Source organism: Pelodiscus sinensis, chromosome 10 (assembly GCF_052426305.1).
Source record: "Pelodiscus sinensis isolate ZL-2025 chromosome 10, ASM5242630v1, whole genome shotgun sequence".
NCBI classification, from domain to species: domain Eukaryota; kingdom Metazoa; phylum Chordata; order Testudines; family Trionychidae; genus Pelodiscus; species Pelodiscus sinensis.
The window spans coordinates 53,374,364-53,399,250 of record NC_143061.1 but is presented as its reverse complement, the minus strand read 5'-3'; the positions used below and the strand labels follow the sequence as shown (position 1 = coordinate 53,399,250).

General features: G+C 51.3%; 1 protein-coding gene across 1 annotated transcript; it reads right to left on the bottom strand.

Moving 5' to 3' along the window:
- Positions 1 to 1,024: 1,024 nt before the first annotated feature.
- On the bottom strand, positions 1,025 to 23,875 carry UBE2G2 (ubiquitin conjugating enzyme E2 G2). The gene is made up of 6 exons (XM_075937326.2): positions 23,756 to 23,875; positions 12,164 to 12,199; positions 12,032 to 12,077; positions 6,982 to 7,100; positions 5,074 to 5,214; positions 1,025 to 3,131 (listed from the first exon to the last, which is right to left on the bottom strand). Exons 1-6 carry the CDS (start codon positions 23,796 to 23,798, stop codon positions 3,019 to 3,021), a joined length of 498 nt encoding a protein of 165 aa, XP_075793441.1. The 5' UTR covers positions 23,799 to 23,875; the 3' UTR covers positions 1,025 to 3,018.
- Between the last annotated feature and the right edge of the window lie 1,012 nt (positions 23,876 to 24,887).

Genomic DNA, 24,887 nt, shown 5'->3' with positions numbered 1-24,887 from the left:
GTAGGGAGGTCCCGGGGCCCCCTACCAGAGTTGACTCGACTCGGGTTCATTGTTTGTGACTCGAGCCTCGACTGGAGACTTGCTAATTGTGTTAAATCGACTTGGTGAAAAAAATTGTCCGAAAGTGCCGACATTGACGGCTTGTACAAAAGTGATTTGACATTTTTTAAATTAAGATTTGAGACTCGACTTGGGGCTTGACTTGAAAGTGACTTTCGGGACTCGAGACTCGACTTGAGACTCGAACTGTAGTGACGTGAGACTCAACTTGGACTTGACAATGACGACTTGAAGACAACACTGCCTCCTACCGCCTCCCCAGTCCTCAGCCCATGAGGCCTGCACCCACTTATTGCTGACTTTGGCTGGTAGGCCACTCTGCCCTAGAGAAAGGGGTGTTTATTATTGACTCCAGCTGCTAGGCTGCACTACCCCAAGAGGGCCATGTGTTTAGGACAGGAGTGGAAGAGTAGAACAGGCAGGGTTGGGGACTCGATTTCAAGAACCTTAGGGACTCGACTATTCCCCCAAAGGGGGCAGTGCCTACCACCCCGCGACACTCACTAAAAAATACAGGTTTTGCTGTGAGGGCAGAGTCAAGGAGATGTGGCCATTTTCCGAAGACATTTGGGAGCTGGATGCTCAATTCCCACTGAAAGTCTATGTAGGATGGGCATCAAATTGCTTGTTTCCAGAGCTGGTGCCAAGGCAAATCCTGGAATGGACGTGACCACGTCTAAGCTCAGCTGCCACTATCAAGACCCAGAGACCCCCATGCCCTGTGCAGGATTCATGCACCTTCTTCTCAAGCCGCTTGCGCTGCTCACTGTTAGACAGGCTCCTGGGTGGAATGGACCTTGGGTCTGATCCCACCTGACTTATGCCCCTTTGGGTCTCCGAAGAGCTCAGCTGTAGGGTAACGAAGGTGGACTCCATCCCCTCCCGCAGGGGCCAAGTCACAGCTGGACTCTCCTGGCCATCTACCGTTTCCCCTCCCGAGAGAAACAAGCGAGGAGAAATGCAGTCGGTTGGGAAAGGAGAAAATACCACTTTATTGTCAATACACAGATCAAGTTCCACCATAAAATCAGGCTAAAGAATCTTTGAATACACATGAATAAAAATATTTTGCTTCTACAACAAGACTAATTCTGCCACGTCCCTTTCTTGATTGATCACACTGCCTGCAGTTAGACACGCCGCCCCTCCTTTAGGGAGTCCTTTGCGAATGTGACTAAGGGACTCCGCCTTCCCGCCACCTACAAACGCTACATCTTCATGCACAATTGCAAACACTCGCTGGGTACAATACTACTGCATCTTACTGCCCCCGTGCTCGGCTTCCGCCGCACCTAGAGGAATCGGCGCCGGCGATGGAAGCAAATCCAGTCAGCCCAGCCCAGTCTGTGCAGTGATGGAGAAAGGCAACATGCAGCCCACCTGCGTATTCAGTACGCACCGCAAGCCCCCGGATACTGAAACGAGAGCGATGTACAGCAAAGCTCTCCCACTCATAGAATTATTCCTATCGATTGATTGCTTGGTTCTTTTCATTCAAAAAGAGGAACTCCTCTCCCAACCCAGCCTGCCGGAGAGAGCCAACAATATGTGATGCCACACACAACGGAGGCGTGTGTTCTTGCTTGCCGCGTAAGCAGTCGCTGGGAATGTCTACAGAACACTGAGGCTAGACAGGTGACATGAGGTGCCCCAACCTGGCTGGGCACTGTAGCGAGTAGTGTCTGAAGGGGTCACAGTCCTGCTACCCGGCGTACAGGGTCAGTAGGCACTAGAGGATGGCATGGTGAGAAGCATCTCCCCTAGCAATGACTCAAGTATGCAAAAGCCACTAGCATCCAGGAATAGCAATTCCTGCCTGCATACGGGTTACACCGTAACCCGGGCAGCCGGGGTGGTCACGACAACTGTTCGAGTCAGGGCGCTGCTCGCTCAAGCATTGGCAGAACAGGGGCAGATCAGCCCATAGCCCCGTGGAAAAGTTTCCTTCCCCAGCAGACTTGGCTGAGCCCATGCCACCCAATGTTTCGAGCACAGACGACCTCGCTAGCATTTCGGCATGCGGGACTCTCCCAAGACAGCTGACCAAGAGGTTTGGGAACGGACTGGCTTGCTAGTCCTACCTCTGACTGCAACCGGAAGTGATAAATATTTTAAGGGGCAATTGGAGCAGCCGCTGGCTCGCTTCTTTGCGACAGCAGAGCCAAAGGCTAGATTTAGACGGACAGCATGAGACAAGTGTTGGGCTATTCTAGACAGCTGGGTCCAAGGTACCAGCCATTCATGGAACCGGCCATCTAGAATTTGGGTCACCTTAGCTAAAACACTTGAAATCGCTCCCTACATGAAAACCAAGTGCACGTGTTCTCGTCTTTCGCTGGGCTTTCTGCAAACCTGGCCTTTCAAATTCCAAATGGCACTGACATTCAAAGCGGCTCGCTTTGGACACATTTTCGGGTCTGATGTTACAGAAACGGAACGCTGATTGCTGAAGCAGGTTACCGAACGCGCCTTCTCTCCGGAACAGGTCCAGACAGCAGACTTGCCAAAATGGAAATACCTGCCAACGGGGCGAGGCTGATGAATACTTAGGTAGGGAGCCTTTACTCTGAATCACTGACTTTGGGGGGGGGGGGGGGGAGAAAGGCCTCCAAGCCCACTGCTCCACAATGCACAATCACTTGTGCACTCTCCTGGGGAGACTGGGCGAGGGGAGGAGGCGGTTGCAACAAATTCATGCTGTGTAGAGTCGTCACGGCGGCGATGCAACGGATGAGGTAGCACTCCACAGCCTTTGCAATGGGGTGGAGTCCGGTTTTAGTTCTAACAACGTGTCCCCCTCCCACACATTTGCGTTCAGGAGCCAGAGGCTTTTTAAAGGGGGGGAAGTAACAAAAAAATAGCAAGGGAAAAACCAGGCCAGTCTGCCTTTTTGGTACCAGCACCGCTCCGTCCCTGGAGAGGAGCACAAACCACGGCGGCTCGGCTCTCGGTTTCTTTTTAAAGCCCAAGGGATTTCTGCACAAGCTGCTTGGCAATTCTGCTGAACTGGTCTCTGTCCTCCCGCCACATCTTGGAGGCATCGACATTGGCTCCACTTTCGTCGTTTGGTTCTGAAACGAGACACGTGAGGGATGTGGGTGACACACCAGGACCTCAGTTCTTCGCGCGCTGCCTCTGTACATCTGCCCTCCGGGTGCCTGAGATGCCCTGCGCGCCGGGGGATGCGGGGAGGCTGACAGAGAAGGTCCCGCTACACATGCGGTGCGCACCCCTCCCCTTTTGTGCCAGGACGCAGGAGAGTTTCAGCACGGGCGTCTGGGCTGGGAGCGAGGGGGGTTAAGTGACTGGTGTCCCCGGTGCTCTCTTTGTTCAGGTTGTACCTCCCCAAACTGGGACTCTCTGGTCTGGCAGGACCACAGATGTCCCTGGAGCAGAGCCCAGGCACAGCGAGGTCTGGCGGCAGGGCTGAGTGTGCTGCAGGGGGCCAGCAGCTTGGCCAGGAACCCCGTGGCAAAGGGGCTGGGCGGCATGCTTGGGAGGTCTGGTCCAGGTTGGCGGCTGGATTGCAGCAGCAGTGGGGGTGGGATGGAGCCCAAGCAGGTGGCAGTGGGGCCAGGGACGAGCCAGTAGCAGGGAGGGGCAGTGGGCCGGGAGGTCCAGAAAATCCCCTCGGTGGGGACCAGGAAGGGTCCGAGGGTGCCGGGCCAGGGAGGCCTGCCTGTAGCTGAAGCTCAGCACGTATTTAAAGAGAGACAGTATTTTGTCCCTGCGGGGGCAGGCAGAAGATTAGTGGAGGTTCTAACACTGCAGGGTGTTTCTGGCTCTGGAGTTTCATGAAAGCAGACTTCTCTCCAGCACCCCCCCACCCCGTTCACTCCCAAGAGAAGAGTCTCCCAACTCTGCTCTCAGGATGGAAGGTCCTGGGAGGCAGGAGTTTTACAGTCAGTCTCCATGCCTCAGTTTACCTACCACGAGCTCAGCAAGTAATCGGGGAGAGTGGGGGAGCGTACTTACTTCCTAAGGCCCCCACTGAGAACAGGGCCCAGGAGTCCTGGCTCCCTGCCCTGGCTTGTCGGCAAGGAATTGGGGCCACTCCGTGACAAGCTGGGGCAGCCCTCACGAATTCTCTTGCGAGTTACCCAAACCTTAGATGCAAATTAACCCGTAAGAACGGCCGTACTGGGTCAGACCGGCAGTGGCCAGCACCAGGTGCCCCAGAGAGGGTGGACCAAAGACAATGATCAAGCGATGTGTCTCCTGCCATCCCTCTCCAGCCTCTGACAAACAGAGGCCAAGGACACCCTTTTATCCCCTGGCTAATAGCCTTGTGTGTGTGTGGTGTCTGTGTGCGCGAGTGGCTGAAAAGCATGTGCTACTGTTGTACTCTCCATAAATGCGGCGTCCTGCCTTTTCCCCTATAAAAGATCTCGTGTGCTTTGTTTAAGCATAACACAAGCAGAGTGCACTGCTGCTTGTTCATCTGAAAGCTTTGGGGTTTCCATCCGGACAGACATGCTGGGCTTACAGTCTGCTGCAGTGCTTCTTCCCTGAGCGTATACGGCTAGAATTCCTCCCTAGGGCCCGAGTCCACCCTTAGCCCAGTAGCATCGTGGCACCGAAATTCCGTTATCATCCAGCGCACGTTTCTATCTTCTCCACTTACTAGCTGGCCAAGGGTTTGCAACCCATCTCCAGGCCAGGCACCTGTGTTACATGTTACTCCCTTAGCAGAAACACAGGCCTCTTGGTGACTTACCAGAGTGAGGAACAAAAGCTGGGCCCTGATTTCACACGTGACAGCAGAGAGCACTAGCGGGGTCTCGCAGGCGGCTATGGGGAGAAGGGGTGGGAGGCTGCATGCAAACCTGGAGCCACCAAGCTCCTGGTCGAGTCCGGGTATTTTTAGCTCTTTGTAGGATACTGGGACATGACTGAAGCAGCGGGAGGCTGCTCTGGCATCAGCAGCTGCAGAGCAAGGTCTGAGCCCTCTGCCAGCCCAGAGACAAAGTAGAGACATAACCCATGCTTCGGAAGTGCCACCCTCGCCCTTACCTGCTAGCATGCTAACCACGGACAGGAGGATCTTCTCCACGCTCTGCACCGGGCTCCACCGCTCAGCACTGCTCTCGTACCCCATGGGGTCATCCCCTGGAGCATGCAGAATGGAGATGCAAACTCTCCCGTCGGGGTAAACTGAAGAGGAAGCAGAGGAGATGAAGGATGCACTTGGCCCTTGGGGCTCGCCGGCCCAGCAAAGATTTACGTGCCGAGGTGACCAGATCGGCACAGCCCTTGTCTCCACACGGCTGCTCCCGCGCCCAAGGGGACACTTTCCCTTCTGGACGAGTTGTGGGGGCTCTGTTAGATCCCCTAAAACAGGAAGGGAGGCTCTAATCTTGCCATCACTGTGGCTCAGGTCACAGAGGCAGCTGGAAAGACTAGCTCTCGCGCCCAGGGAGAACCGCCCAGTGAAAAGCAGGCAGCAAACTGGAGCCAAACATTTTCCAGTGTCCTCACACCCATTCCAAATTACTCTCACCTGCAGGAGGCATGAGCATGCTCCTTCCTGACCAGAGATGGAGATAGTGGAACTCACCCCCACCTCACCAGACTCTGCTAGTCCCCCTTCCTCCTCTGCAACTGGACCCAAGAGCCTCTGACACCCCAAGAACATCACCCTTGGCTGGTCACTGCTACGTTGACTTGCTGGATTTTCACTGCGGCGTAGACAATCGTAGCCCCCTCAAGAGAATGGATGACGCAAAGCTAAGCCGGGTGGGTCTGGACAGGATTGGACTGGGAGGCCAGGATCTATGGTGGCAGGCAGGGCATTAGAACCCTGATAATCAGGCGGAGATGAGGGTGCTGGGGGGAGCAAAGGACCCCCTTGCTGACAGAATACTACCCCCTAGCGTGCAGGAAGGGCACCGCAGGCCAGGAGCCACACAAATTCCCTGAGTGGATATGAAAAATGGCACCAACAGGCCCTGAAATCGCAGCCAGAACGTGCAGTGGTTGACATTCCAGAGCTTGCGTACGAGGGGCGGGGAGCACGCAGGGCAAGTGCGACCACAGTTTTCCCTCTAGAGTTGTCAGACTTCAATGAATCAGAGGATGGGCCCGGGCACATAATTTGCGTCATAATAAAAGGTTCACACACGTCTTCAGAGTTGCTTTAATAACTTATTACACCAGTAACCAGCCGCTCTGTGCGGAACGCCACCAGCCCGTTCGGGAACGAGAACCGAGTCCTGGAGCAGCATTTCAATGCGGGTGTTTAAAACAGATGGACTTTACCATTCTTAGAATGGTGAGGAAGAACGTTTTTAAGCCCCTCCCCCCGGAGAGGAGTCCAGTGACAACACTGTGGTAGTGACGCTCCAAATCTCTCGGCATTACAGTGAACAGTTAAGAGACTAAAAACTCCGCTCGAGCCACGTCCAAGAATCGAAGCCTCACAGGAAGGTCACATCGGGAATCTCATTAAACCCTTCCGAGCAGCAGATGCCACTTTTTCTTCTCTTAAAAATATTCCTGGCACTATATTTACAAGAATATTCCTCACTTTAAGTTACAGAACCACACGGAAGAGTCTGCCTCAGCTTCTGATTGTTTTTCTAACCATACACCACAAGGCAGATACCATGAGAAGATCCAGTTGTGGTAAACCTGCAAGAATTCCTGGAATCCTCCACCCAAGACAGAGTCACTTTCAAGTGGCCCTTCCGGTACCATAGCCAGGAAAGCACACAAGGAGTTAGTTCAGGAGAAAAGGTAGTCCCAGAAAGACAAGAAACCCTCCAGTGACTAGGAGAGCTCCTACCACACACTCCAGATCTGGGGATAATGAGAGAAAATAGCCTTTGGGAGAACACCTGGTGTCCTGCTACGACAGTTGCCCTTTTTAAAAATGATGTACTAAAAAGTCTTTTTTTTTTTAAACTGTTGAATCACACTTACTGTTCGGATGAAACATCTCACACGTGAACCTCATCTTCGGAGGACTTAGAGGGTAATCAAGAGGGAAGCTCAGGATAGCAGGGAAAACACCATACTCAAAACAGGTGTCCTCTGGGCCCCTAGAAACAAATGGAACAATGAAGTACCTGACCCCAGTGTAAATGCCTCTCTCGGCAGTTCTTTGGAGATACAATTGCAGCGGGGTGTTATGAACACTGAAGAAAAATCCCAAAGAAAAGTATGCCACCCTACCAGTACTCCTGCGGTCCAAGCCAAACTGTGAAGACAAACGTTACACCCCCCCAGCACTCCACTACAATTCCAATACCACGGTTATGGCAGGGACCAAAAGAAAAAGATTCCAGCAGTTGAGCACAACAAAAGGGTTATCTGTAAGGGTACGTCTAGACTACATGGCTCCGTCGATGGAGCCATGTCGATTTGTTTGTTTGGCAAAGGGAAATGAAGCCGCGATTTAAATACCGTATTTTCCGGCGTATAAGGCGACTGGGTGTATAAGACGACCCCCTAATTTTTTAGTTAAAAGATAGGGTTTCGTCTTATACCCCAGCGCCCCTGTGCCTCCTTTGCTCCCGGTGTCCCTGGTCTGCTTGAGACGGTCCCCAGCAGACCAGGGACACCGGGAGCAAAGCCTCTGAGGACACCCCGGCAGCGGGACAGCCCCGGCGCGCCTGAGCTGCCCTGCCGCCAGCTTCCCCCAGGCTTTGCAAAGCTGCATATCCGGCGTATAAGATGATCCCCGATTTTGGGGGGATGTTTTTCAACATCAAAAGTCGTCTTATACGCCAGAATATACGGTAATCGTGGCTTCCTTTATATTTAAATGGCTGCCGCGCTGAGCCGACAAACAGCTGACAAACAGCCTATGAGGCATAAGGGGAGGTCGATAAAGAGCTTTCAGGTCACGCAGGAGCATCCAAACTAGCGCGCTGAGCGGACAAACAGCTGATCAGCTGTTTGTCGGCTCAGCGCGACAACCATTTAAATGTAAATGAAGCCGCGATTATTTAAATCGCGGCTTCATTTCCCTTTGCCGAACAAACAAATCTACATGGCTCCGTTGACGGAGCCATGTAGTTTAGACACACCCTAAATGACTGACAGCGGTTTGGGGCAAGGACTGTCTCTTATTGTACATTCATAACACCGCGCACAGAACTGAACGGGGCCACCGCCTGTGACTGCATGACAAACATCTGAGAAGATGGAACATCAGTAGCAGCAAGTTCTTATTTAGAGCGTGCAGGACACTTCTTGTGCGATATATGCTCATGTCTATTTAAGCAACAGATTTCTCCTGCCCGGGTGTGGCTAGCGTTACCACCAATAACCCCCATTTAAAAATGTGGCTCATGGCAAAGATCTTGTTTAAACTTGTTCTTAAAAAGTCTGATATTTGGTTTCCAGTTTCCATTCCAGGAGGAAGGTGGAGCTACAGCAACGCATCGGTCACGGCTGTTCCGGGTTTGTCTCCTCGACGCATGAAACGCAGCCCCGCAACGTTCCCGTGGCAAAGATGTAGGGCTGGATCCGGGCCAGGACCCTTTGTCACCATCATGATGCACAAAGCCTGGTTTGCCCCATATGACCTCTGTTTCATTGCCAGCACAGGAACAAGGATTGAAATGGCACAGCTAAGTTGTTTCTCGGGTTTCAAGTGCTCTTCACTCAGCTTTTGACAGCCACGTGGAATCTGGGAGTTGAAGTCTCAGCCTCTCTATGGGACACTTCCGAAGCTGTGCTGTTGTGGGATTGTTATGAGCAGAGGCCTGCTGGCATTGGATTACTCTCAGAAAACCAAAACCAGAGACCTTGTTTTTGGGGCTACGTGGGCCTGTCAGGAATGCCAGGGAGAAGGCAGACAGATTGCAAAGAGATAGGGCAAAGTTCTGCACTTTCCATTATGCAGCCCAGACAGCGGCAGATGAATTTGGCTTCACTTCAAAATGGTGGCCCAAAGGCTAACCGGTACTATCCCACACCAATATCCAGCCAGCCCTGGGCCCTTCAGACAACCTGGCTATCTGCAGTCTCCCCCCTTCCCCCCAGAGGAGCCCTGCAGATAAGGGAAAGAACCAAACACCTACTGCAAGTGGTACACAGCCTCAAATATTTGCCGTAAGCAGAGCAGTAGGGCACCGGCCACCCCGTCAGCAGTAATTAGCCCTACAAGCCTCGTTCCCTCCCTTGGAAAGGTGGCGCACACGCAGCCCCCCAGGCGCACAGAGAGCACGGCACGGCAGCAAGCCGGGCAGCCGGAGGCCTGGAGCAGCACGGAGGAAAAGGCCAGGGAGCCGCAGAGTTATCAGCCTTTTGCTGCTCAGCCCGAGTCTACGTACGAACAAACTGCCCAGCACGCACCGAATGGGACCATGTGGCAAAACCTCCAGATCTCTGATGTCACTAGAGATAGACACAGACCTGGCAGCTTCCTTCTTCCCTCCCCCGGGGGCACTCCCCTCCTACGGGCAGTGCGAGGCTGGCTGGTCTCCCTGTGCTCGTCTGTTGCCATGGCTGGCAGGTCTAGTCGGGGGGCAGAACTGCTCCCACAATGCAGCAGCAGCCTGGTCGAAGCAGATGGAAACAAGATCCAGGACTCCAGGGGTTACAAGCCGTCCAGAGCATCACGCTCTTCGCCCCGTCCATGCCTCACCCAGCCCCTAGGCAGCACAGCTGGGACACACAGGAGTCAATAATCATGCATCCACCGACGTCTTTTCCACTTAGGGCCTTGCGCTAGGGCACCAAACCCTCCTCTAGTAAGAGCTCAGCTTTCCGGCACCACTTTTCTGAGCTCCTCTGCAGATGACAAACAGCTAACCTGCTGGTCTCCCACTCCCCAGGAACTGGGAACCAAGCAGGGGGCTGGGATGAAGGGGATATCAAAGCTTGCATGCTAAATTACTAGGGAGGTCACAACTCTCTTCCATTATAGCCACACACCCTGCTCATTAAGCTATCTGTCTCCAAGGCATGTTCCAGGATTTGGGTGTCTGCACGTCAAGGGGAAATAGCTGGCAGGTGTGAAGGTTTTGCTCCTTTGAAGATACGGTTGTGCTGCACGGACAGGGATGTTAAATCCAGCCGCTCCAAAAGCATTTTATAAAACAGGGATTAGGTGGGGACTGATCTAATTGACCTACGAAGCGTTGAACCGTCGGTAACAGCTATAGCCACATGTCAGGACTTATTACTGCTTGAGACAAAACACTACCTCAGGGTTTTAACACACCACTTCAGGAAGCATGACTGCTGCAAACGGGGTCCCCACACACCTCAGCGTTCAGACGCTTGCTCTGTGACACACCCACGCCACGCGCGCATTGCTGCGTGCGACTGCATGTGTCAGAGTTCTTGTGGAAGTGCCACATGCCCCTAGTTCATAAACTAACCAAGTGCAGTGTCATAGGGTGAGCCTGCGTTGACGGGCGGTGGCTGACAGGTGTGCCTGCCTCAGTTTCCTGTTTAGAAGCCCACCAGTCTCTCAACGCAGATGGCCCTGGGGGGAGGGGGGCGGTAAAAGTCCTGTGTGCGCACACCATTCACAGCTAAAGCCCCACAACCGTAATCCAGAATTCTCCCCAATAGTCCACCCAGACGGCAGCGTGCCCCTGAGGCAAGGGGACAGATTTGTGGGGACAGGCCTGGGCTCACTGCATTGTTCAACGCGCATCATTAAAACGCTGTTTATGGTAAGGACATTAACTAGCGGTTAAATCACTAGTCGAGAAGTCGATGGAATTTCTATCGACTAGTCGATAGGCACTTCCTCCTTTGAAATGTACAAGAGTTCCCAGTGGGGGCTTCAAGTCCCCCGCTGACCCCAGGCTCCATGCTGTGCTGCCACTTTGAAATGCCACAGAGCCTGGGAGCTGACCGCGGGTTCCACGCAGCATTTCTCCAGAACCCGGGTTCGATCCCAGGTTCCGCTGAAATGCCACGCTGCCGCTCTCAAGTACCCTCCTTTCCCACCTCTATCCAATAGAGGCAGCAAGGGGGTGGGGAATAGACTAGTCAACTGACTATCCGATAAGCAAATGCTTAGTTGATTAGTCATTAACATCCCTAGTTTAAGGTGGAAGGAACAAAACTATGGAGTGAAAAATCAACATCAAGGTGTATGCCAAAGTAATAGCGTGAGACACACTAAGGAGAGTGCAGTTAATGCTACTATAATCACTGATTTATGTACATTTGGAAATAGCTTTTCCTGTACTTGTGAAAGCTGGAAAAATCACCAAAAACCACAATCTCATCAGATCCTGACAAAGGGGAAATCCATGCTAGAAAAAGCCCTTTTCCAAACAAAAGTCCTGAGATCTAAACACAGGTCTAAGTATTTTTCAAGACAGATCTTTGAAAAATTGGCTTAAATATGTACTGTTTACATGTTAGAAAGTGATCATTAGGCTAACCAAGTTCTTAACAACGAGTTCTGTAAGATTTTGGTGGGCTTGGCTGTTTCTTTTACACAAAGATGAGCTTTTGAAGTTAATGAATGTGAACAACAAAATTTTGGACCCCACACAGAGTTAAGGTATCACCCAGTATTTGGATTAAATCCTTTGACATTTTGGAACAATTGATCACTATGTTGTGTGACTCAATCACCCCTTATCTAAAGATCCAACCTGCAGACATCTATTAATTCAGTCTGCAAATCAGGCAACTGACTCGGTTTTTAAGCTATTTTTCTATCCATTATATAGCTATGGACCCAGCATTGATCCCTGGGTATGCTGCTACACCTTACTTCACTCGGCCACCATCACAAACTTTTATTATTCCTTCAACAGTACGACCATGAGCACAAGACAACCGAAATGCAAGTGTGCTGTACTTTAAAATCCAGATTGTTGTTTGATGGCAGTGAAGTTCCTAGCTTCCCCCTCTGAATACAAACCAAGCAGAATGCCTGGAATTCTCTTTTACACAAGCATACACAAGACTAAATTAAGATTTTCTATATTCTGCTACTCCAAAACTTAAGTGTAAGATGAAGTCTAGCTCCAAAGGAACATCAACTCACATGATCAGGGCTTCCCATTCAAAGAAATTTTCTTCATTCACAGGCCCTATTTAAAAAAAAATACACATCATTGCTTTACAAACAACAGTCCAGGACACACTTACAATACCTTAGTTTTGCATAGCTCCTTACCTGCTACTATTCCTTCTGGTGGATTCAGGGTTAGCTCTAAAATTCAGAAATAAAAGAATATTGTTATTGATACAGTAGTAGCTTAACATTCCTGAAAATTCAAAGAACAGGACCATTCAACCCCTTCGCAGGATCGGTATAGCTCAGTGTGCTAATTCCTGCCAAACAGTAAGAAGCAAGGAGGAAAAAACTGGGAATGTTCTGATTCCTCCTACTGGGTTTCTAGTCTCCTCACTAGTTGAGTGCTCCAGAGAAGAAATTGACTGACATTCAGCTGACAGAATGAAGTAATTTCATCAACTAACAACCGACTTTCTAGGCAACCTGGCTTTAAAACTTTCCCTGAAAGCTTCATACCCAACAATTTGGACTGTAAGGGGCAGAACCACCCTTCCAACCAAGCACAGAAAACATGCCCCCTTTTTCAGGGTGGGATATTCTCATCTAGCACCCCTAGCTCTCAAAGTCCAATGGACAGGGAAAGACTTTACTGCCACAGCTTCACGGCATTAATTCAGAACTACTGGAAACTTTACCCCAAACACAGCCAGGAGGAGGAACGGAAGCAGAAAGATTTGATGGGAAGAACTGGCTTCAGGCTTCTGTACGGCAGCTGCTGAGGACTACATCCTCTCTGTATGGTTTAAGAAATGTGAGGCAAGGTAACCACAGAACGGCTGTGAACAACTGGCTGGCTAGTCAAGAAGACTTTCCAATGCTGGACAGCCACAGCCTGATGAAAGCAAGCTGTTATCTCATCACAGCACAGTTCATCTGCAGCTTCCTAGCTAGCTGATAATTCCCAATCCACCAAGCTACAGTAGACTTAAAATCATCAGCCCTTTATTTCAGATAATCCAATAAGGAGAGTATCCCAAGGCAAGAATTTATGTCCTTACTGAAGCAATCACTTAGGGCACATCTCCACAGCAGGACAAAAACTGAGATTTCAGATCATCAGGACAAAAGTCAAATTAAGCTATGTAGCGGAAGTCGAAATATCTTAATTCCGCTTTTGGCATGGTCTACACAACAGGAAGTCAAAGGAAGAACACACAGGCATCCTTCAACTTCCCTTACTCCTTGTGAAATGAGGCTTACAGGACTTGGAGTAAGAAGTCCTACAGCTCATCATTATTTCAAAATAAAAGGCTTGCTGTGTAGACGTGCTCTTTGTTATTTCTGAATAACGTTAGTTATACCAAAATAACGCTGCTGTGTAGACATATCCTTAGAAAGTCCCCAATATCTAGAGGATGTGAAGGCAATTTAACTAATTTCTGAACAGAATAAAAACTTTGTAGCAACCAATCCTAATAGATTGAAACACAGAGATTTGGAATGATTTTAGCCCTGCAGAACACTTGGAAGAGAAATTTACTCCTTAGCCTGCCAGCCAGTCACATATGAAACAATACAAGGAAAGCCAATAAGGGATAGGACTGGATGGACTAGCTAGAAAGATGGACATTTGGTCTGACCCACTATGGCCGTCTTGACGTTAGCTTGTGAAACATTAGATGCTAAAAATACATTAGAACTTCAGAGGACTAAAAATCAAGATGAGAATCAAAATTATGTGATTTTATCAGGACACAGGTCGAACTACATTCCAAATGCAGGTTTTGCTTTAAAAAAAAAAAAAGCCCATAATGCAGCCAGATTTTAACTGCTCAACTAGAAGAGGAAGGCTCCATTACTCATTATTAATACTAGGTGCCATCTACGCACTCTTAAGGTTTGTTTGTGTTAGAGATTAAGCGTCTCTAATTCATTTTTAAGCCAGAATGAGATCTATTCATCTGCAAGTCTCCACTGAGCATGTCTGGTGCACATAATCACCACTAAGGCAGGTTCTGGATGCCCACATTTTTAGAAAAGGTTTAGTTTGTTATAAAGTATAAAACAGTTATGGTCCAAGTAAACTTTGATCTAAGTAGAGCAATTGTATAAACATACCAAGAATCTGCATTTTAATCGAGCCTGATTATGTTCTTAAATTATCTGCGGAACATTACACCTTCTGAAAACTGCGTTACACATTTTATTAATTAACCTGAGGGTGTTCAAACTATTAAACACAGTCTACCTGGGAAATGCACCTTCTTCCCTTAGTGCAGACAAATGATAGGACTTTGACCTGAGATTCGGGAAAACCAATTCTATTCCCCACTCTGCCATTCCCCTATTGTTGTATGCAGCATTGTTGTAGCCTTATTGTGTGACTTTGGGCAAGTCACTCCCTACAGCTGTCAGTTGTGGAGAACAATGACACTTTCCTTTGCCAAGTACATGGACCTATGAAGATACTTAGCTGTTCTATAGCAAATATTATTCACTGTTATAGCTTCCGTTAGAGACAATAGAAACATTCTCTGTCCTGAAGTCACCCATCATATTTATTGGTTCCCCCTTGTGTTAAGTGAATCCATTATCACTATCTGGGGAAGCGTCAATATTTATACGATGCCATTTCCTACATTTTTGAACATTCAAATCTCCTAGAATTGTGCTTAATAGCCAGCTAGGGAAAAGCCCCAAATATTACATTTAGGAAAGGAAGGGCATTTTCAAAGCAGTGGTTTCAATATTAATTATGTTAACCAGCTGCAGAAACCTTGCCTAAATAATTATCTATTTTTATTTCATGAGAGCAGCTGCTAATCACAACCTGTCCAACTGCTATGCTTGATTTTTCTCTTTTTTGCTTCCGATGGAATCTTTCCAATTTTCATGTCAGAGTGTGCAGGCTGAAATGAGGCTGTGGCTTATATCCCGAAGCATAAACAATTATATCCCTTCTAATTGTTTTCTTTTTTAATCATGTCTAATGTAATTGTAGATGTTCTCTGCCATAGAAGTGTCTAATTTTTTCCTAATCCTACTTGGCTCTTAGCCTCAGATGTATCTCATGGCAATAAATTCCACAGATTAAATATCTCTTTTTTTAAAAAGGAAATACTTTCTTATATACAGGCAGTCCCCGGGTTACGTACAAGATAGGGACTGTAGGTTTGTTCTTAAGTTGAATCTGTATGTAAGTCGGAACTGGAGTCCAGATTCAGCCGCTGCTGAAACTGATACATACAGATTCAACTTAAGAACCCCAGGCGTCCCCAAGTCAGCTGCTGCTGAAACTGATCAGCGGCTGATTCCAGGAAGCCGGGGGGCAGAGCAACTCTGCCTCGGGCTTACTGTAGTCAGCCGCTGGTCAGTTTCAGCAGCAGCTGACTTGGGGACGCCTGGGGCAGAGCAGCTGGGGTGCTGCCGGGTTGGGACCAACCCAGCAGCGCCCCAGCTGCTCTACCCCAGGTGTCGTGGGCAGAAAAGCCTGGTCTGCTGGGGGGGGGAGGGGGCACTAGCTGCGCCCTCCCGCCCCCAGCAGACCAGGGAGACGCGGAGCAAAGCCACGGAGGACGCCCGCAGCGGGACAGCCCAGGCGCGCCGCAGCTGTCCCGCTGCGGGCGTCCTCCAAGGCTTTGCTCCCCGTCTCCCTGGTCTGACCAGCAGACGGGGAGCAAAACAGGACTCTTTTGCAGTTCTTCAGCTCTAATTACATGAAATAATCTCCATTTTCCAGAGGTGGCAATTCAGACACAGGCGAGTAAAGAACAGCCTAAGATCAGACTGCATGTTACTGCCAAAGCTGCAGGCATGTCTACACTAGAAATACTGTAGTGTAGACATTACAGGGACAGAAGAGGTTCCTCCACAGCTGTAAACCCATCTCTCCGAGAGCCAGTAGCTAGATGGACAGAAGAATTACTAGCCGTCTCTTCACCAGGGCTTAGGTCGTCTTAATTACGTTGCACGCAGCAGTATCAGTAATGTAATTAAGCCGACCTTACTTTGTAGCGTAGACCAGATTTGGCAAGAGGATTCCAATCGACTAGCTCTCACAAACACATGCTTCAAGCAAAAAACGTTTCCTCAAAAACTAAATTCAATCTAGTTCAGATTGAACATGGCACAAAATCCAGGAAGTGCAGACCAGGTCTCAGGTCTACACTATAAACCAGGGGTGGCCAACCCATTACAGACAAAGAGCCAAAATAGCGGTGGATACAGCGCCAAGAGCCGAGGGAAAAAAGTTGTTGAGAAACCGCTCCCCTCCCCAAAGTGCTGTCTCTTTAAGAGCCACATGTCCGCGTGTGGCCCAAGCAGGCTTCCGTCAGCCACAGCGTCAGATTTCGCTGCCCCAAGCGGCACCCTGACCGGACAAGGAAAAAAGGTCAGAGCAGGGGAACACAGAACAGCCGCGGGTGCGGGAGCCGCAATTTTTCCTTTGAAGAGACGCATGGGGCTCACAAGCCGCGGGTTGGCCACCCCTGCTATAAACTGACACTGGCATAAATACATTGCTCAGGGATGTGAACAGTCTAACCCCTGGTGTAGCCAGCATTAGGTTGACGGGAGGGCTTTTCCCGTCGCTACAGATACCGCCCCTCGTTGAGGTGGATTAACCGCGCCGACAGGAGAGACGCCCTGCCGTCAGCACAGTAGTGTCTTCGCCGAAGCGTGACGGCGGTGCAGCTGTGCCACCACAGGTCTGTCCTCTGTACTCCAGACTTCCGTCGTCCAGCAACATCCCCGGGGGTGCTCCCCGGTCAGAGCACTCATGGGGAAAAGCCGGGCCCTGCCCTCAGCAACTTTCCCCTGCAGTCTCAGAGCTTTGGGAGGGTCGCAAATAGCTCATTCGCAGCACTCAAGCTCATGGAGGGATGGGGGAGGAGCAGGGATGGGGCAGTGGCGGGGGGAGGGACGGGGGGGAAGAGAGAGGGTGGCTGCAGAGCCCCATGGCTGAGGGCCAGGAGTGTATCCTGGTGGCCGGGGCCCTCAGCCTGCAACAGGCTCTGGAACCGCCTTGCCTCTTCCCGCCAAGGGCTCTCCCCGCCCCGTCAATAATGGAGCAGCCTCCACCTGCCCCGTTGAATCATTTAACCAGTTAAACATAATGTTTAACTAGTTAACTAATTAAAGGGGATTTGACATCCCTGATGGGAGGGAATAGAAGGCTTTGGGGATTATCAATCCAAATGCAAATTGCCAGAAAAAAAAGCAAAGAAAAAATACCCTCCTACAACCACCCACACCCTTCAACCACCTTCCCTCCCTCCCCAAGAAGTCGGAGGGAAAAAATATGCCTGAAAAGCGACACATTTGGTCTTTGGCAGATTATGAGGTGTTGAAGCGTCAAGCACCCCCTGAAAAAAAGCTCTTCCCAGCTACCTGCCTTGTAATCAGAGGATTAAGTTATTGTAAGAGCAGCAGTAACACCTGAGATCCCCACATTACCCCTGTGTCTACCTGCAGCCTTGCCTTTGATATTTCTGACTCTAGTGCCCGTGAGGGGCTGCATGACAGATCTCCTTGCGGCTATCACCCAACGTGCTGATCATACCGCTGAGCCCGTCTACCTGCCCTCTGGGGTGCCCCATCACCCTGTCCTGCTGAGCCAAAAGCTCTGGTCTCCCCAGCAAAGGCCCAAGATACGCAAAAAAATCCCTGAACACTATGAAAAACTGAAAACAAAGCCTTGTAATATTCATGCAACCTTCAGTACAGATGTAAATAAATAAAGCACCAGCTGGAACAGAACTGCACAATTCTAGCAGACAAGGGATTCAACTGAAAAAAGAATGATTCAACTTCTTTACAAGACCAGAGATGCTGACAGAGATGTTGCTACCTTACAAAAACCCAATTAAGGCCAAGATTCTACAAACACTTCAGCACCCATTTCATTACCCTATGACATGAACAGGACCACCCACAGTAGTGAAGATAAGAATGAGGGCTTTGAAGAATGAGGGCTTTAATTTTTATTCCACAAAGAGGCAGTAACATGACCAACCTCTCTAAATCACAATACAAAAAAGTCCAGAGACTAAAGCAAAATTAAAAATAAAAAAAAACCCACAACAAACAAAGAATTCCAAAGACAGTACACTAGAAGAAAAAAAAGTCAAATGCCAAATAGGTATTTGTCACACTTGAGAAAAAGATATTGGGAGAAGGGGAGAAATCAGAAAAAAAGAGGAAGTGAGAAAAATATATATTTATAAAAAGCTTTCCCCCAGAAGCACTGGCCTCTCATTTTCAGTTTATACACGAGTTACCTAATAATCCATACACAATAAAGGACAAAAAGCACAATAAGAGGATCTAACTTTTAAGACTATGAACAAAGCTTTCATATTTTTACTTTTGAAAGCTACTTTGGGCTTTAAAAAAAAGAATACTACTCGACAACTATAATTGTGTGTTCACTTGTACATCGTTAGCACAAAACATCAGTAAAAGGCGTGATGCGGATTAGTGCTCTAGATTTACCTCTGCTTTTTGTAACAAAAGCTGAACAAAGAAGAGGCTAGCTAGGAAAGTTATTGTTTGCATAAGCAGTTTTACTGTGTTGTTTGTTCAAATGTTAGAAGATACATGAAATCATGGCCTACAAGAACTGACAACTACATGCCTCAGACAGAAAACATGTCAGACTTACAGTTATTTTCCCATAGAAAGAGTTTTGGAAAATTAGGGAGGCTGAGATGCACAAATGTGTCAGTTTTTTAAGTCTCCGTAGGTGAAATCATTGCACAGTAAATTAACCACGGCAGATGACATTAACTGTTCATAAGATGACATTCCATTACAGTATGGAAGTCTCTTCTCAGGGAGATGCAGAACTGAATAGCATATATTGGAGGTCATGGCTAAACTGTACAGGCAGAACTGTGCAAACAATACACATCCAATGCTGTAATGCTATATAATGAATACAGCACCCTGTATGTCACTGTTATAGACTCGTAACACATCTTATACAAAGTATGTCACAAGGTATTTATGGAAAATTTAAGGATTTGCTGAACGATTACCCTATTTGCATGCATGTATCATTTTTCAGAGGGGGCAGTCTCTCTCTACAAAAACAACGAGGAGTCCTGTGGCACCTTAGGCTGTGTCTAGACTACATGCCTCTGTCGGCAGAGGCATGTAGATTAGGGTTGTAGGCAAAGGGAAATGAAGCCGCGATTTAAATGATCGCGGCTTCATTTACATTTACATGGCTGCCGCGCTGAGCGTACAAACAGCTGATCAGCTGTTTGTCGGCTCGCGCGCTAGTCTGGACGTTCCCCCTGTCGATATCAAAGCCCTTTGTCGGCAGCCCTGTTATTCCTCGTGGAATGAGGTTTACCAGGACTGCCGACAAAGGGCTTTGATGTCGACAGGGGGAACGTCCAGACTAGCGCGCGAGCCGACAAACAGCTGATCAGCTGTTTGTCGGCTCAGTGCGGCAGCCATGTAAATGTAAATGAAGCCGCGATCATTTAAATCGCGGCTTCATTTCCCTTTTCCAAAACAACAAATCTACATGGCTCCGTCGACGGAGTCACGTAGTCTAGACGTACCCTTAAAGTCTAACAGATTTATTAGGGCATAAGCTTTTGTGGGTAAAAGCCACTCCATCAGACGTACGGAGTGCATCCATGCAGTGATCCCTGCATCTAACAAAGTGGTTTTTTCCCACGAAAGCTTATGCCCAAATAAATCTGTTGGTCTTTAAGGTGCCACAGAACTCCTTGTTTTTTATCATTTCTGTATCCGAAGTTATGGATATTATATGACTATGTTCCTGTATGTTAAATGCTTGCGCTGTAGTAACACTCACAAGGCAGTTCACATGGAGCCTCGCCAGCACATTGTGAAGAAAGTAGTCAAGTGATGGCCCTTCAAGGAACCCAATGGGCCACAGAAGAAGCCTATCCCCACCTAATGACTTCTAGCAATAGTACAGGTAAGAGCTGCCCGAACTCTTCAACACATGCAAGGGTATCTCCTGCCCAGCTGGAATGGCCCCTCTTCCTCTGCCATAGGCAGGGGCTGCTCCAGCCCCCTCCAGTTAACTGGTTAAACATTCACATTCCTACTGGAAACATCTCCATTCTGCCTCTTTGCTGCTCTGGTCTCTGGACTATGGACTTACACGAATGAGGGCACTCGAGCCACGAGATAGAGAACCTTCCAATTAATTGAGAGCAACCCGAGACTTAACCAGTCAGCAGTTTATGCCATCACTGATGTAAATCTAATCCAAGAACTTTGCAAGGATTGTAGTATTTAATTCCTTTAACCCGTTATAACTCTCGCCTCTTTCTCTTTTTATAAATAAGGCTTTCGATATTAAATCCTGAAGGACTGGCTGTAAGGTCTGAAATATTCATTAATGGGGCAGGTAATGTGTCCAATCCTTTGGAACTGGCAGAACTTTTTATATGAAAAACAAGATTTTCCGTAATCCTCCTCATATTTGACTTGGCTGTCCAGGTGAAAACCTAAGGCTGGGTTGCTTTGAGGAAACTGTGTTTTGGCTTCTCGGTAACCAGTACGGTATTGCAGAAACTGCGCTGTTGCTAGCTTGGCGGAGCGAAGTATTGAAACAAACAGTTTGGGGGATTGTCTGACCCATTCTGTGCTCAATTAGGGCAAACTGCAATCTCAGCATGGCTTCCCTGGGTTCCTAGTCATAGACACCTACCCCTATTATGCCCCATTGTAACAGGGTGGCTGCCCCACACCAGCAAGAAGGGTCTAAAGCTGCTTCAGAGTCTATTTGCATTATGGGAGGTGGGCGGGCACAAGTGAGCCCACTTCTAAAGGCCCCTCCTCCAGCTTTGCGGGAGGGACAACTGGACCCAGAATTCAACTGATTTTGTGGGACAAATGATGAAAAACAGAGTCAGGGGTGCGGGTCATAGGTTTAAAATGAGGGAACCGAATGGGGACACCAAGCAGAGAACATCAGACAGCGCCCACTGTTCCTCCACGCTATCCAGGGAGCCAGTGGATGCTGCTCAGAGGAACTCTGCCTGGATGCGTGACACTAGGGAGGAGCAGAAATAGGCCCCACAGTCACAGAGCACCCCCCTCGTCCAGCATCCCTCTCCTGGTATTTTATACGGTGGTTTTCACTAGGGCCAGGAGGTTGGTGAGATGGTCTCGTGGTTTTGTGGGGCCACAGATGGGGTGCGCATAACAGTAAAAGAAAAGCTGTGGGGAAAAGTGTAGCCAGAATCTCAGCAGGAGGTTCTGGAGGAGCTGGAAAAGGGGCTGCAGCCTGGCACACTCAAGGCAGGCGTGCGCCAGGTTTTCCCTCCTGCTGCAGAAGGGGCAGGCGTCAGGGATGGGGGTGAACCGTGCCAGGTACACGTCCGTGCTCACAGCTCCATGGAGGAGCCACCAACTGATGTCACCGATGGGTCGTGGAATCAGGGTGGAGTACACACTGGCCCACCGGGGTTCCTCACCCTCAACAGGGGTTAGGTAGTCCTGCCACATGGTATCCGGGTGGGACACAAGGGTGAAGAAATGCAGAGTGTGGAACACGAGCGTGTACCATTTGTCCCTGGCTGCAGTTCGGAAACAGACCAGCTGCAGATCTTCCAGCCAGTTGGGGGTCCAGGGATGGGGAGGCCGGGGACCCTGAGGAACAGGGGCCTAAGAAAAAGGGGCAGAGGACTTGCGGGAGGGAGGGGGAAAGAAACTGAGAGCGGGCTGCAACAAAGCCGCCTTCACCTCCTAGAGTACGTACGGGGGCGGAGGGGACTGTCAGAGGGTGGAGAACCCCATGTGCCAAGTGAGCGCTCGGGGATCCTCCCAGTCTCCCCGTCATAGTCCAGGAGGTCTCCGACCCTGGTGGTTTCGCCAGGATTAACCTCCACAGCGGCCTCAGAGAGACTACCTGGAGCCCAGTCAGGGGAAGGAAAAGACTTACTGGAAGCCAGTCAGGGGAAGGCTTAGAAACAGCCAAACAGGGCCAGCCTGGGCCCTATAAGAAGGGCTGCAGGGCAAAGGGGAGCTCAGTCTCTGGCTGTTTAGAACAGTGTCTGGGGAGCTCCAGCATGACTGGGGCCCCGATACAAGGGCCAGGGAAGTGGCCCAGGGAAACAGAGTGGATTGCAGGAGTCAGTGTGTGGCTGCTGCCTAGAGCGTCCCTGGGTTAAGACATGGAGTAGTGGGTGGATCAAGGCCTTCCCTCCACTCCTTGCACCATGCTTGCTCTGAGGAGCATGTCCAACCCAGACTGCAGCTCACCTCTGAGGCGAAGGGCTAGACTTTGGGCTGCAGCTGATGGATGAGGTGGGTGCGAGGAGAGAGGATTTTAAGAGAGAGGGGAGAACGGAGTTGCGGCACAGCCAGAGGATCGTGCCCTAAGATACCAGTCTAAGTCTGAGTGTGGCTAAGATACAGCAGAACGGACAGCAGGTGCGACTTTACCTGAAGAACATACATAGAACCAAAAACAGGACAATGTAGCATTTTAAAGACGAACACGATGGTTTATCAGGTGATGAGCTTTCATGGGCCAGACCCACTTCCTCAGATCAAATAGTGGAAGAGAATTGTCACAGCCATATGTACCAAAGGGATACAATCAAAAAAAATGAACCCTGTATCCTTCGGTATATATGGTTGTGACTATTTTCTTCCACTATTTGATCTGAGGAAGTGGGTCTGGCCCATGAAAGCTCATCATCTAATAAACCATCTTGTTAGTCTTTAAAGTGCTACATAGTCCTGTATTTTGCTTCAACTACCCCAGACTAACACGGCTACATGTCTATCGCTATTCTACATAGGACCTGCACCTAGCAAGTTCCTAACAAGCAGCAGGAGGCGCCTGGCGGCGAGTCCCGACCCCCTTTTAACGCTAAGGAGCTCGGGGTTTCATGCACTTGGGGTGTGAAATGCAGATGCAGCCACCAAGCCTCCGAACTAAGAGGGGAAGGGTCCGGGTGCGCGGCTCTGCCTCGCGGTGCAGGGGCCCGGCGCTTAGAGCGGTGCGATGTGTCTAGGGGGTCGCACCCCGCGCCAGGCGAGCGACACGGACAACGCGCGGGGCAGCCTGGGGGGGCACGGGCCCGGCTCGCCAGGGGCACCCTGCAGCCCCGCCCCGCGCCGCCCCGCGCGGACCTGCGGGCCCCAGGGCGGGGGGGGGGGCCCCGTGACCCAGCGGGGGGGGCCTTTGGGGGGAGGGGCAGGGCTCGGAACAGCCAGCGGGACCCGGAGCGGGGCGCAGGGGGGTCCCAGTCGCGCCCGCCCCGGGGGGGGCTATCCCGGGGGCGGGGGGGGGACCGGCGCGGCGGGGGGGCTAGTCGCGGCTGCCCGGGGGGGGGCTGTCCCGGGGGGGGGACCGGCGCGGGGGGGGGGGGGGGGGCGGGGGAGCAGCCCGGGGGGGGGGATCCCAGTCGCGCCCGCCCTGGGGGGGGGCTGTCCCGGGGGGGGACCGGCGCGGAGGGGGGGGCTAGTCGCGGCTGCCCGGGGGGGGGCTGTCCCGGGGGGGCTAGTCGCGGCTGCCGGGGGGGCTGTCCCGGGGGGGGCTAGTCGCGGCAGCGGGGGGGGGGCTGTGCCGGGAGGGGGGACCGGCGCGGGGGGGGGGGGCGGCAGCCCCGGGGGATCCCAGTCGCGCCCGCCCTGGGGGGGGGCTGTCCCGGGGGGGGACCGGCGCGGAGGGGGGGGCTAATCGCGGCTGCCCGGGGCGGAGGGAGGCTGCCCGGGGGGGCTGGCCCGGGGGGGGCCGCGCCGACTCACGCTTGTACTCGGCCATGAGCCGCTTGAGCGCCGTGCCCGCCATGCCCGGCCGGGCCGCCTCGCACCATAGAGAGGCCGCGGCGCGCCTAGAAGGGCCGCTCCCGCCTTGCGCGCGCGCCGCGGCCTCTCGTTGGCGCGGCGGGGTCCGCCAGGGGCGGGGTCAGCGAGGCTCCGCCCCGCGGCCTGAGCCCGGCTCTGTGGGCGGGGCCGAGCGCAGCCCCGTGTCTGAGCGCGGGGGGCGGGGCCGGGCGCGCAGAAGGGCCGAGTTAAGGCGACGCGGCTGGTGCCAGGGGTGGGGCTGGGCAGTGGGGCACGCGCCGGCCGAGACTCTGCCCCGGGCTCCCCTCCGTGCCCCCCAGGGGTCAGTGCACGTCCCCTCACGGCTCCCCCCGCAGGAGAGGGGCAGGGAGAGCAGTGAGATGCAGCCCCCTCGGTGGGATCCCACCTGGGCACACTCCCCGTGGGGCAGATCCAGCCTGGGGCAGTAGCGCTGAGGTGCGTGCAGCAGTCTGCTCTCGGGCACTGGCCAAGCACACCCAGGTCCTTCCTTCCTTCCCCCTTCCCCCCCCCCCCCCCCGCTTCCCCCTCCTGTTCTGCAATGTGATTTGTCCTTTTCATATTTGTTCATTTTTTTTAATTGTATCCTTTGGTATATATGGTTGTGACTACTTTCTTCCACTATTTGATCTGCGGAAGTGGGTCTGGCCCACGAAATCTCATCATCTAATAAACCATCTTGTTAGTCTTTAAAGTGCTACATTGTCCTACATTTTGCTTCAGCTACCCCAGACTAACACGGCTACATTTCTATCACTATTCCAGGTCCAGCGCTGTGTCCTAGTGTGCACTCAGAGCACATCTGTGCTACGCTCCCCAGCCACAGGGGCCTGGCATCCCCAGATCAAGGCTCACACGGGGATAAAGAGTAGAGCTCAGCTCCTCCCCCTGATACGGTAAGCCCCCCACTTAGAACCTGGTCCCCATGAGGGAGTACAGGGAAAGGGGTTGGATCTCCACCAATGGGCAGAGGTCCCCCAGGTCCTGGCACACAGGGACATGGGAGTGGGGCTTAGACACCTCCAGAGAAGCAAAGCCTCCCACATCTCAGTGCACAAGGGCAGAAAGAGGGGTT

Bases quoted from the DNA above. Each gene is read 5' to 3' on its own strand.
- UBE2G2 (XM_075937326.2), bottom strand. From the start codon at position 23,798: ATGGCGGGCACGGCGCTCAAGCGGCTCATGGCCGAGTACAAGC. The intron at 12,200-23,755 runs GTGAGTCGGCGC...TCTGAATTTTAG, and splicing joins GCTCATGGCCGAGTACAAGC to AGCTAACCCTGAATCCACCA. The intron at 12,078-12,163 runs GTAAGGAGCTAT...TTTTTTAAATAG, and splicing joins ACCAGAAGGAATAGTAGCAG to GGCCTGTGAATGAAGAAAAT.